At 38.8% G+C, this 12,382-nt stretch overlaps 1 protein-coding gene across 6 annotated transcripts; it reads right to left on the bottom strand.

Annotated features, from left to right (window-relative positions):
• atad2 (ATPase family AAA domain containing 2) lies at positions 1-12,339 on the bottom strand. 6 transcript variants are annotated; one of them, XM_011485093.4, is made up of 30 exons: positions 11,751-12,313; positions 11,064-11,212; positions 10,697-10,752; positions 10,401-10,596; positions 10,197-10,278; positions 10,023-10,107; positions 9,483-9,629; positions 9,134-9,254; positions 8,824-8,838; positions 8,144-8,245; positions 7,744-7,852; positions 7,409-7,524; positions 6,779-6,953; positions 6,505-6,593; positions 6,232-6,391; positions 5,993-6,083; positions 5,591-5,768; positions 5,119-5,255; positions 4,536-4,668; positions 4,237-4,423; positions 3,823-4,008; positions 3,516-3,651; positions 3,202-3,398; positions 2,929-3,088; positions 2,441-2,563; positions 2,176-2,349; positions 1,444-2,079; positions 897-1,030; positions 657-785; positions 1-495 (listed from the first exon to the last, which is right to left on the bottom strand). In XM_011485093.4, the coding sequence occupies exons 1-30, from the start codon at positions 11,946-11,948 to the stop codon at positions 463-465; spliced, it is 4,434 nt and encodes a 1,477-aa protein (XP_011483395.1). In that variant the 5' UTR covers positions 11,949-12,313; the 3' UTR covers positions 1-462. The 6 variants fall into 6 exon arrangements, with proteins under 6 accessions (XP_011483395.1, XP_011483397.1, XP_011483396.1 ...); XM_011485095.4 differs by having other exon boundaries at positions 10,023-10,104; positions 11,751-12,253; XM_011485094.4 differs by having other exon boundaries at positions 10,401-10,593; positions 11,751-12,128.
• Between the last annotated feature and the right edge of the window lie 43 nt (positions 12,340-12,382).

Below are 12,382 nucleotides of genomic sequence, written 5' to 3'. Positions count from 1 at the left end.
TTTGGAAATATACAATAAGACTTTAATCATTTTATTTTTACAACACTTTAAAATACCTACTTTACCTTTTTCATTTTTTCCATTACATTTAAACTGACAAATACAGATAGACAATAAAACAAAAATTATGTTTATTTTTTATTCTAGAAAGTATTAATGCAAAATATTTGTATAAAACATCAGCTGACAATTATGTTTTCTCATCTGGGATGTAAAAAAGTATCCCGGAAAACTGTAACAAACATTTATTCAACCATTTCACATATAATAAAGGCCAGTGAGAATAAAACTGAAGTAGAATAACCATTTGTTGTACTTGCATATGAACACATGAGGTAATGCAAAATGTAAGCTAAAGTTCAGACTTGAATGTCTATAAAAATAGAATTGTGTTTTAAATTGGGAAAGATTAAGGAACAGTGAGGATAACTGTTGAAAATGGCTGACTTTCACATCAAAAGCTCAATAGAAGTCTTGAATTTCTTTTTCCAACTCCTGAAAAAGAAAATACATGAAAAACAAAAACAACTGTCAGCATAAAAGTGTGAAAGAAAAGACAGAATTTGGATTGCTAAAGAAATGTGGAAAAAGTAGATCACATTTTTCAGTCATCTTTGGTATTAGTAGTAGATGTGAGCGTCTAAGACAAAGTTTACCTGTAAAAGAGTTGTTTTGTTGTAGGCTTTTCTGTTTCTGTAGATGCACTGGCAGAGAAGAGCATAGAGTTTTTCCAACTTATAGACCTCATAGTCCTCTGTCTTTGCCACAACTTTCTCCAATAGCTCCTTAAAAAATAAGACGATGAAGAAAGAAGAAGAAAAAAGGGTTTAATATGTTCCCTGGGAAGAAATGATTGCATCGTAGCATGTTAGGGGCTGTGAGATCTCAACCCAAACCTTTAACTTCTCTCTGTCCACGACTAGAGGAGGTGTATCTTCATCCAGGATCTGCAGCACTTCATCCACATTGATTGCCTGCTGCTGGAGCACGCTGTTTTTAAGGGCCCTGGTCATTCGTCTCGTGCTACACTCTGAGATAAAACACAAGCATGATGTTGGTACAAACCGTAAGATAACAGCTGAAATGGTCCTTTGATTAGCTGCATATTCTTTAACTACAGCAGTATTAAATAACAGCCTTTGGGGACAACAAATCAATGTAAACAAGAGAAAGCAATGTGACGGCTGACTACATCATTTTCACTTTTCTCTAGTCCTGATTGATTTATTGGTTGTCTAAGATTTGATTGATGCTTACCTATAGGACTGTCACTAAATCAAAAAGTGAATGAATGAATTTGTTGAATTGAATATAAGAAACTTTAAGAGTGAAGTGTAATAAGATCAAACGAATCAAGCTTGATTATATGGACAAATTTGTATGACTAGAACCGTTAGAAAACATGGGACTAAGTTTTCAGGCGCAACAGTGTTGGCAGCTAACCTGTGGCTCCCATGGAAGCTGCAGTGGAGATTTCCATCACGTCTGCATCCATCGGCTCAGCAGAAGTGTTCAGCTTTGATTCCTGCCTAGCAGATTCTTTGCTCTTCTCTTCTTCAGTCTTCTCCTTACGAGCCTCTGGTAGATTTTGAATTTCTTTTATTCTAGTGTCTCCCGCTGTTCCTGTGCAGCTACTCTCATTAGTGTTCTCTATAGCATTGTTATGGTTTTCGTCTCCTCCCTCTTTCTTTTCACGCTTAGACTGTCCCCACAGATGTTGGACTTTTTCAGTCAAATTCTGGCTGTGGTTTTCTGATTCCTCTTTTTCACTCAGAGCATCAGAGTCTGTGGGCTTCCTCTTTTCTCGCTCTTTCGTCTTTTTCTCATTATCCTGCTCTTCTGCATTTGGCCCAGACTGACTGTCCGGGCAAGCTCCTGGTCCTGACTGCACAACGTTTTGATTCTCTTCTGCACTGTTTTGCTCTGCACCTTCTCCCTTGTCAATCTCATCCTCTTCATCTGCATCTTCTTCCTCTTCATCAGAACCATTATCTCTGGAAGCATGAGGAGAAATGGAACACTTCTTTTTTGTAATGTAGCCATTAGACCAGCGATTTTTCCGACGTCTTTTCTTCTGGACTGAAAGCACAAAGAAAGTCATTTTCAAAATTGGTATATTTTAATTACCGGTAGATTACTCATATTTATGTTTCTACGATCAACTAAGTTGGTTACCTGTATTTTTAGGAGTTGTACAAGCAGGAAAACTTGTACTGGCAGCAACTGCAACGGTGGATCCAACGGTGTCACTTTTCTGGACCATGTTGGTGCTTTTGGCATCGCCAGCAGCGTTTGGCTGCTTGGGAAGAACATGGTAGAAGGTAGGAGCAAACTCTGTAGTGGAGCAACCTGGGATAGTCGATGGAAAAAACACAAACAAAGATGAGCAAAAGACATTCTAAAAAGAACTATAACTTGCACAAACACAAAAAAAATGCACCTCTTCTTTTGCGTGACTCTTTGATGTCATCGCAAATCTTTTCAAAGTCTTCATCCAGTTCTTCTTGAATGATTGCATGGACAGTGTCCTTCAGAGCACACGCTCTGTGGCGGATCTGGCGATCTGAAATAAGCGCAAAAGGTTTGAGGCTGAATAGTTGTTGGAATCAATGTTACAACAAGTCACAGACCGTAATCCAACTTTGTACATGAACACACGGGACACTTTTTATGCAATAAACAAATCGGTCCCCCTTCTAATTGGTAATGTTAAAAAGTCTGAAGAAACCGGCCAGCTTCTGCTCCCAGAAACTGTAGTTTGGGGTTTTTGTGCTTTGACATTTTATTTTACGACAAATACAAGTCAAAAAGCACCAACAGTGTGAATGCCAACATTTTCAGTCAGTCTTGTGTGCTGCCGTCTGTCCCTTTCAAGTGTCCCATGGGAACAAATAAAGTGTTTTGAATGGAAGTGTGTGCAGCCGGTACCTGAAGGGTCCCTGTCTGGGTTGTACTCAAGTGCATTCTGCCAGATGAGATCCACATCCTCCAGATACTCTTTCACAGTTCCATACTGATGGAGGTCTATTTTGGAGAGAACTGTGGACAGATCCATGGGCCTCTTGATCACTTCAGCATAATCTGGAACCTAAATCACAAACAAAGCTTTGAAAAACTGCTTGGAACCTCATGTAAACCACAACAATGTCATAACATTAAATTGTTATAAAGGCTTTACTACTAGAGGTTATACAACAGCACCTCCTCCAAATCCACGGGCCTGGTGAAGGCCTTGAAACGTTTATCTTGGGACAGGCGGTTTGTGACATCGCGCAGGAAAAGGCGAAGCTCGCGAAGGGTGTCTTCTTCCTGCTCCTCTAACTTCTTACTTTCCTCTTTAGTCAGCTGACGTGGGGGTGGAGGTGGAGCAACTGGAAGCACTTCTAATGCACGAAGCGCTGACAAACGTAGGGAATAGACAGCTGTTATGCTTTATACACTTTAGCTAAGATTAAAGTAAGCTTCCATGAGTCTGTTGGCAAAGAAAATTACTTTTATAAAGACTGCACTCTTACCCGCTTTCTTTTTTGTAGATGGGGCTTTTGCAGCCTGATGAAGGATAAGATCCTCAAAGAAGTTCCACCTCTCTTGCCGAGTGGGGACCCGGACCTGAAACACCTCCCCATATTCAACTCGAAACAGTTCTTGCACCTGAAAAGAAAAAGAAGAGAGGACCGCCATTGGTGTGACATTAATGAAGTGTCACCATAATTTAAGCTCATAAATAAATATCAAAGTTGTTGACAGCCATATTTTCTTTTTCTAAAAAACTAGTATGATGCATTTAATGTGCTCAGACCGTCAAATGCATAAGTGGCATACCTCCACACTGAGTTGTTTGTAACCAAGACTGCAGGTAGCCAGCAGCAAAATGGGAGAGAAGGCCGGGATGGAGCTAAGGAGGCTTAAGAAGGTCGCTCTTAATGCAGGACCAACGGTTTCCCACCACTGTCCAATGCAGGGAATGTATAGGATGCTGGGAGAGGTCCGCTTGGCTTCAACAAAAACCTGCAGCCCACAAAACACAGGACTGTTCATGCACAGTGGCAGGGAGCACACATTTTTAGATTCAATCATGCAGTCGTCAATGTATGTGAAGAAAATTACACTAAATTAGACTTGTTTTTATTTCTGTTTTATTTATTTCTTGCATATTTGAACATAATTAAATGGTTAAATAGTATTGGCATAGTTCCTGACACAAAATGCCTAAATTTCAGAGTTACTCATATTCACCTGAGCACAGGTTTCTTCAGGTGTACATGCACTGGCTCCAAAAAGCACAGCCATGTCCAGAGTGTACACAGTGAACTTTTCCAGAGCGTGCAGAACAGCAGGGGCCAGGTGGGAGCTTTGACCCGAGCCCGGTCGTCCCTCCAGCAAAAGCCGGGGCCGGTACGACATCGGCTGGCTGAATGCACTTCTAGAAAAGGGGGAATAAAGAAGACTGAAGTTTTTAAGCTAAAAGTACCAGATCAAAACAAAAACTGGAAATGTGTTTGGCAATTATTTACACAACAGAATGAATTAATAACCTGTCGAGGTTAAGGAGGCCGTTTGCGTCTTTGATTTTGAGCTGAGGCTGAGATGTCAGTTTTCCAGAAGTGACTTCAGAGCTCTCGTCTTCACTGAACATCAGATCATCCTCAAAGCCTTCACAAGGCTCATCTGTTAAACACAATCAGAATAACTCAAACCCCAACCAGATAAATACATTTACTGGAAAAATGGACATAATTTATTAAGCATTTCTAAAAGGAAAAACAAACAAACATAAAAAATGATTTCAAATGAGCTGATATACGTCTCAGAAAACAACATAAAGGTGTGATATTCAATGTCAACTATCCCTGCATTAGGAATACATTTCCTTTTAAAAATTAGTGCTCAATTCTTTTAAAAAGCATAAAAATACCTAAACACTAGTTAAATAGCCTTAATATGTATATAAAATAAAGAAAGTTGCTTTGGCATTTGTTGTTAGTTGCTTGTTAAGTAAATTAGCAAGAATAATAATTATTATAATACTGAAGAACAAAAAAAGTGTTTTCAACGTCCCTAAGAATGTCTGAAAGTAGAATAGGAAAAGCTGAAAGTAAAAGAGTGAATAGACTGCACCTGGTTCTCTCTTTCTCTTCAGACCCTGTTCAGCATGCGGGAACACTTTCCTGACTAGAAGCAGGATGCTCTGCAGGGTGGCTCCCAACAGAGGACGAATAGCAGGTATCAACGCTTTGGCAGGGGACACTACTACCCTGAATGACAGAAAAAAGCAAAACCAATGTCTAGTTACAAGAGTTACAGTGTTGAGACACCAGGACATCCACAAAGCTGACTGTTAATGTTTCATGAATAAAATGGATTTTAAAGAGCTAGCAGAATCCATAGCTGTTACTTGAGAAAAAATTTAAAACCCATTTGACCTCCACCCAAAAACAGAATGCAGCCTTTCTTCAAAGATCATTGTATTTAAAAATAGATATATTGGTGGAAAACATCATAAAGCTGTTGTTCTTGGTGTTGTTTATAGTCTTCAGCCACAACAAAAAGTCAAATTATTGTACAAATTGCTGGATTATTTTCACATTACCTTTGGGCAGCTGGCACCATTTTGGACATGGCGAACACAAAGTCTTTGCTGGTGATGACAATGGAGTCGACGTCCAACAGAAGTTTCTGTGTTGAGGAGTAGATCTGAGGGTAGCGCCGCCGCAGCGCACAAAGAGCGGCCTCCGAACACACCGCCTTTATATCGGCCCCACAATACCCTAAAAAACAAGTGGGTTGGTGTTAACTGTCAGTTTATCTTCATCCTCTAAGTATACTTGTAGGATGTAGTTAGAAAGGAAGTCTATGGATAAATGTAAAAGGATTTCACCTCACCAAACTCTAGTTAGACACAGCTAAAAATCATTTGTTCAGTAAACAGATCAATAAACAGAGCAGTAAATCACATGTACATCTATGCTGCAGACCAGCAGCAGCAACATACCAACACATTTATCTGCAAGTTCCTCCAGGAATGTGTCTGAAGGTTGAGGAGTCCACTGTCTGGTGTGGATTTTCAGAATTTCTTTTCTTGCCTGCCACAAAAAGGAAAACACCCAAACTTATTACTCATGTTTTCCCCCCTAAATTTACTGTTACTTAATATTAACCAACAAACAGGTTTTTCCTTTGACTTCAGACAAAATTATTTGCATTCTCATTTGAAATCTTAGAAATGCTTACGTCTCTGTCTGGGAGCCCAAAAAGAAACTCTCTGTCGAAGCGTCCAGGTCTCCTGAGTGCTGGATCGATGGAGTCCAGTCTGTTTGTTGCTCCAATAACAACAACTTCCCCCCTGCTGTCCAACCCATCCATAAGTGCCAAGAGGGTAGACACAATTGAGCTACCGATAGAAAACAAAAAGGAAAATTGTTGTCTTCCCGGAGAGGAAAAAAAGAAAAGAAAAAATAAAGAACAAGTGGTCCTGTGGATGTGTGTCTTTAGGAAGGAAGTAACCTGTGGATCTGATCCTGACGACTGGACCTGACTGGAGCCAAACCGTCTATCTCATCAAAGAAAATGATGGATGGACGCATCTGATAAGCCTAAAAAGAATGTGGCAACAAATAGGTTTAAAAATATCCATTTGATGTACAATGATTTCAATTTTACTTTCAAGCTGATGTGTCACAGACATTTGAAGTAGTTAAAGAAGCCAATATTTTCTATTATGTTAGGAGAGAAAATAAGTTCAAGCTATAATGATCCCAAAAAGGTAAGTTTAGTTTACCTGGTCAAACAGCAGTCTCAACTGTCTCTCAGATTCTCCCACCCATTTACTCAGACAGTCAGCTCCTTTTCTCATGAAGAACGACACTTTCTTTTCCCCCTGACTGCACTCATTAGCCAGCGCTCTGGCTACCAGAGTTTTTCCAGTTCCTGGAGGCCCGTAAAAGAGACAGCCCCTAAAAACAGGCAGAAACATAAGTTACAACAGCCTGAAGAGTTCTAGGATAGAAGAGGAAAGAACCAAGAACAAATGAGCTGAAGAAGCTACTAAAATGAGCAGAAAAAGGTTTTCTTAATGAACCTTTGAAATCTAGTTGCTCTGAAGAACAGAATCATGTGATAACATGACCTAGAATCTCCACAGACTTAGGCCTAGCATTTATTAGTGGCAATTGTGCCAAAACCATAAAAAATGCCTGCAAGCGAGTCAAAAACAGCTTTTCTAGAAACTATATGCAAATTAGACTCAATTTTTTAAAACATTTTTGGATTAAGTGTTAAAAACCTTGAATCCATAACTCGTTAACTTCAAGTTTAAACATTAATATCTAAAGCCTAATGTTTTTTGCGACATTTTAATATTTACAAAAACTACACAGCTTTTTGGTTTGTACACAGAAACAGTGTTTACCTGGGGGGCTGTATTTTGAACCTCTCAAAGACTTCTGGGTAAAGAAGAGGAAACACCACCATCTCCTTCAATGCTAGGATGTGTCTGCTCAAACCTCCGATGCTGTCAAACCGCACCTGCATCACACACAATGGTAGGATGATGGACACATTGTACAGCATCCAGAAAGCTTGCAATTCAATATTTATTATATTCCATTTTTACTAAGATTAATTAAAATATACCTACAATAACAAAACATTGTAAATCTAAGTCAAAGCATGGGTTTATCTTCATAAACATCCATATGGGAAAAAAAACCATTAGAAAATCTTTGTTGTTTTTATGTAACTTACTGTTCTGTCTATGTGCATGGGGTCAACATCAGCGAGGCTCGCTCCAATTTTCATCCTGTCTTTGTGGATCCCCAGTAGGTCTTCTTTAATGAGGTTCATTGGAAGACATCTTCAGGCAAAGAAAAGTATCAATATTTTATTATTATTAAAGCACATGAAATCACTTTCAGTTAAGATAAAAAGTCTTATCAGTCCTTCTGTGTATAAAATAACATGGAAATTGAATGTCAAAGAAAAGTGCTCAGATTCTTTTAAGTTGTCATTGCTGGAAAACCTCTGGTCTCAACTGGAGTAAAGGCTATTCTTAGCTTAACGTTTTTAGTTTTCTTAAATATTTAAACTTTATGGCTTTAAACTTGTTCTATGAATTGTATACACAGCTTTTTGTTGGCACACACACCTGTTGACTGGTCTGCTCCTGCTCTTGATCCTGCGCCTCTGAAATATCTCATCATCTGAGGAGGAAGACGTAGAGTCGCTGCTGTGGATAGCATGTCTCCTCCTGCCATGCAACGGAAAAAAAGGACAACTGCTGAGAGCCAACAAAAGACAACGTATAAATATCTGCAGAATAGTACTGAATTCCAGAATATGAACCCATAAGATTTAATGGTGACATAGGTGTAACAGAAAAACATCAAGAAAAGGCTTCTGTGGTCCACCTGGCTTGTGGTATATTCCACAAAATTTATTCTTAAGGAAAAATGGGTCTGGGTTCTTATGGGGTTAATTTAAAAACTAAACACAAACACACACAATCGAAACAACAGAATAATAAAACATTCCTGTCAGTCCCAGTGTACTACAATAACTAACAAATTTTACTTGATTGATTCTTTTCGGAATGGAAGAAGTTTGACAGCAAAAACTATACACAAGACTCAGAGTATAAAGTACAAGCTGACTTTTTGATGCCACGGTCTGCCATTAAACTACTAATTTACAACATTTTGCTTTAAACCACAATGTGCAGCCCTCATGCACTACTTCATGACAATACCATTGCCCCAAAAAAATAGAGAAAAAGCACCCAAGAAGGAAGAAAAAAGAAGAAAAAAGAGGAGCAGTTAAGGGTCTTACCTCTCAGAACTACTCCTGAGTATTAAAGGAAGACATTAAAAAACAAAAAGGAGTTTTGGTAAGGATGAAATGTGAGGCTCAACCAAATGTCTGTCAACAACAGTGCTGAAAACATTAGGTTTGTAAACATACCAACTGTTAAATCTCTGTATGAATTGGCTCAAACAGCATTTGTCAAAATGTAAGATTGTAGGAATATATAAGTTTGCTTTAGTAGCAAATTAGTCAAAAATGTTCACTGTTAAATGTGAGGCGATTACAAAATCAATCTGGAAGAGTATTCATGCTGATTGTGTATTAAAGTAGAAACCTGCTAGATCTCCTCCTGTTGTAAGGGCTCCTGGGAGCCGTGGAGCTGAACCGGAACCGCCGTCTGGTGGGGGGCGAGTGGTCCTTAAAGTACATGCTGCGCTTCCTGGGCTCTCTGGGTTCTGATGAAAATCCAAAAAATATCAGCAATCACGAAGTTAACAAAGTGCAAGAAGAAAAATAAAAACAACAACATTGTGACTTTCATTATTAAAAATAGTAACATTTTTTAAATCAAGAGGAATCAACAATGAGTTAAGAAAAATATCATTTATAAAATCCAAAGCTTTGGTTATATGATGAGCATTAATTAATAACTGATAAATCCATCTAGTTATGGCAGACAGTACCATCCTGTGGAGCCTGGTAGCGAACCACAGTTTTCCTCTGTCTAAAGTCGTAACGTCTCTGGTTTTCCTCTTCCTCTCCATCTTCTTCTTCATCCTCCTCCTCCTCTTCATCATCCCCTTCTCCATCTTCCTCCTCCTCCTCTTCTCCTGTGGTTGAAGAAATGTGTAAACTCTAAATTTTAAGTGCAAAGTTTCATGGAATGACGCTGCAGCCTAAATCTTAATGTGGACTAAGAATTACAGTTTGATAAAAGTCCAAAACACAAGAAATACTTTTAGAAGAAGAAAAAAGAAAGCAAACAACTTTGAAATGGAGTCTAAATTGTGAAAAGAGGAATGTGTTTTGTAAAAAAAAAAAAAAAAAAAATAGATTTGTTACAGAGATTTTGGCAAAACAGGAAAATATTTGACAAGTGCATTTTTTTTACAATAAATGAAACAGTTTCAAAGCCCAAACAAATAAGTTGTAGTGAGAGACTTTAGAGACGTTTTTAATCACACTTTATTTCCTTAATCCAAGTAATAATCTCACTGTCCTACCTTGGTCTTTCTCCTCAGATTTTTTACTCTCAGTATTTGACCGAAGAGACCGTCTCATTCTGCCACTGCCGTACGCACTCAGCTTCTAGGCGGTAACAGAGCCAAAGTTTTGCTAGTTTTCAAGCAGATTACTCCACAGGTACCCCCAGTGTCTCCTATTACAAGGATGATTACCTCTTCTTTAGTGTCTCTGCTTCTCAGTCGACGTCTCATCTTTTGCATGTCATCCATTTTCTGCAGAACAGCTTCAGCCGTGCTGAAAGTCAGAGATAAAAAATATCTATTTTAGTAAAAGTTCATCACTGAATTTGAATCATAATATTAATAGAAGAAGTCTTAAAGTCTTGTAATGTTTTACTGAGGAAATGTTGAACTCACTTTGTAATGAGACGGTCATAGAGCACTGACTGGTTATGGGAATGGAGTTTGTATCTGGTGATGCGGGAGCTTCGACGCACAGAGCCCTCTTCCTCTTCTTCCTCTTCCTCCTCCGTCCTCCCATCTCTGCTCTGTAGGTTAAAGCGACTCCTCTTGGGAGTGGAAGATTCCTCAACTGGAACTTCATCTGGAACTTCTGAAATAGTGCACATAAAGTATAAGCTTGATTTAATACAGGATCTTTCTCAACTGGTTCATTTGCTGAGCATTTATTTGGACATTCATGTACATTATACCTGCTTGCTGCTGTCCACTGGAGGCTTTACCTTCTCTCTGCAGTCTAGAAGATTTTCTGTTGACACATAAAAGTTAAAAATACAAGTATTTGGCTTTTATAAAGAAATATGAACTTTAAAAGTTTGACAATCCTTTGGTATTTTTCACATCACTTCCCAATTTCTGTGCTATTCCGAATTTTATCTTTAATAAAATAAAGTAAATTTTTTTAAGTTAGAATAACTTTTTTATTCACTTTAGGTTCTGCCACCAGAAACTGAACTTTTGATTGGTAAAAATATCTACACAGATGTTGTGACAACAGCTGTTCAGTAACATAATGTTCAGATTTCTAGTTATGCTCTCCAATGAAGGGTCCTGTGTTACCTGGTACAGTAGCCTTCAGCTTTGTCTTCATTTGTAGGAGAGCTGGTCTTTGGTCCCATGTTAGTGTAAGAAACTTCATGTTTCACTCGCCGTCCTCTGGTTCTAATAGAGTGATGGAGATCAGCTCCCTCCTCTTGTTTTGTGTGGCCCTGATGTGGTGACATACATAAATCAGTTCCCACCAAAACAAAAGGTTAAGTATATGAACTTGCATTAAAGAATAACAAGCCAGCAACACGTCTAAAAACTAACCAATGCCATCCGTTTACGTTTGTGACAACCAATTAGACTATTTCTAAATTATGGACAGGGATGATAAAAGAGGACATTTCTACTGTATGAGTTCTAGCATTAATTAAACTCAGTAGAAAATGTTTATAAAACTATCCTTATATATGTTTGGTTGTCAAGAACAATAATATACTAAATAACTAACAACGGAAAATATTAGATTTCACATCACAAGAAGTAAAACTAATGAGAAAGACTCGTTTGAAACTCATAACAAAAACTCCATTAAAAAGAGTTAGCGCTGAGAATCAACTCAGTGACAAACTGCAAATACATTTCGCTAGTTAGCTTAGCCTACTAGCATTTAGCGCCCACAGTTGCGTTCATTGATAGCTGCTCTAACGGACAAAACCGTTATTCTAGCTAGCTATATAGGCTTTAAACACTTATCCTTACATTAGCCAATGGGTTTTCAGGGCTGCTAAAGCTGTCATTCAAAGACCGAAAGGAGCGGGTGAGGCGGGTAGACTTTTTCTGTGACCCGGGAATCAGCGACAGGAACTCGGAGCTTGTATCCAACTCGAGGGTCCTCCTCTTCGGAGTGGTTGCCACCGACTCCGCTCCGACACAGCCGCTGCTGCGTAGTATCACCATTTTGACTCCTCTTCAACCTCATACAATCGCGAACAACGGAAAGAAACTCGCTCACGTCTTGTGTTTTCGGATATCGCCAAGAGAAAAAAAACAATCACAATCCAGCTGACACAACGCGCGACGGCTCCTGAGCAAAACCTTGATTTCTGGCGCCATAAACGTCATGGTTGTAATGTGACTAACCGTAATCCGCCGCTGACAAAAATAGATCTTTCAATAAAACAATGTATTCGTTCTAAAAGTACATACTATTCGACTACTTTGCACAACAATTGAAAAATACTACTATGGGTTAAAATGATTTCGTTTTAACAATTGCAGTTTAACCCAAAAGTAAGACTGCGGAGGGATCCATGTGCTGTTGTACAACGTGTTCCGGTTATGCGGTTCCAACCAACGCGCTCGTTTCGAAAGTTGGCGCTAATTTTAAGCGT

The sequence above is a fragment of the Oryzias latipes genome, chromosome 16 (genome assembly GCF_053564925.1).
Source record: "Oryzias latipes strain Hd-rR chromosome 16, Olatipes_Hd-rR_3.1".
Classification (NCBI taxonomy): domain Eukaryota; kingdom Metazoa; phylum Chordata; class Actinopteri; order Beloniformes; family Adrianichthyidae; genus Oryzias; species Oryzias latipes.
Note: the sequence above shows the minus strand (reverse complement) of the source record. Positions and strands in the feature narration are given on the sequence as shown.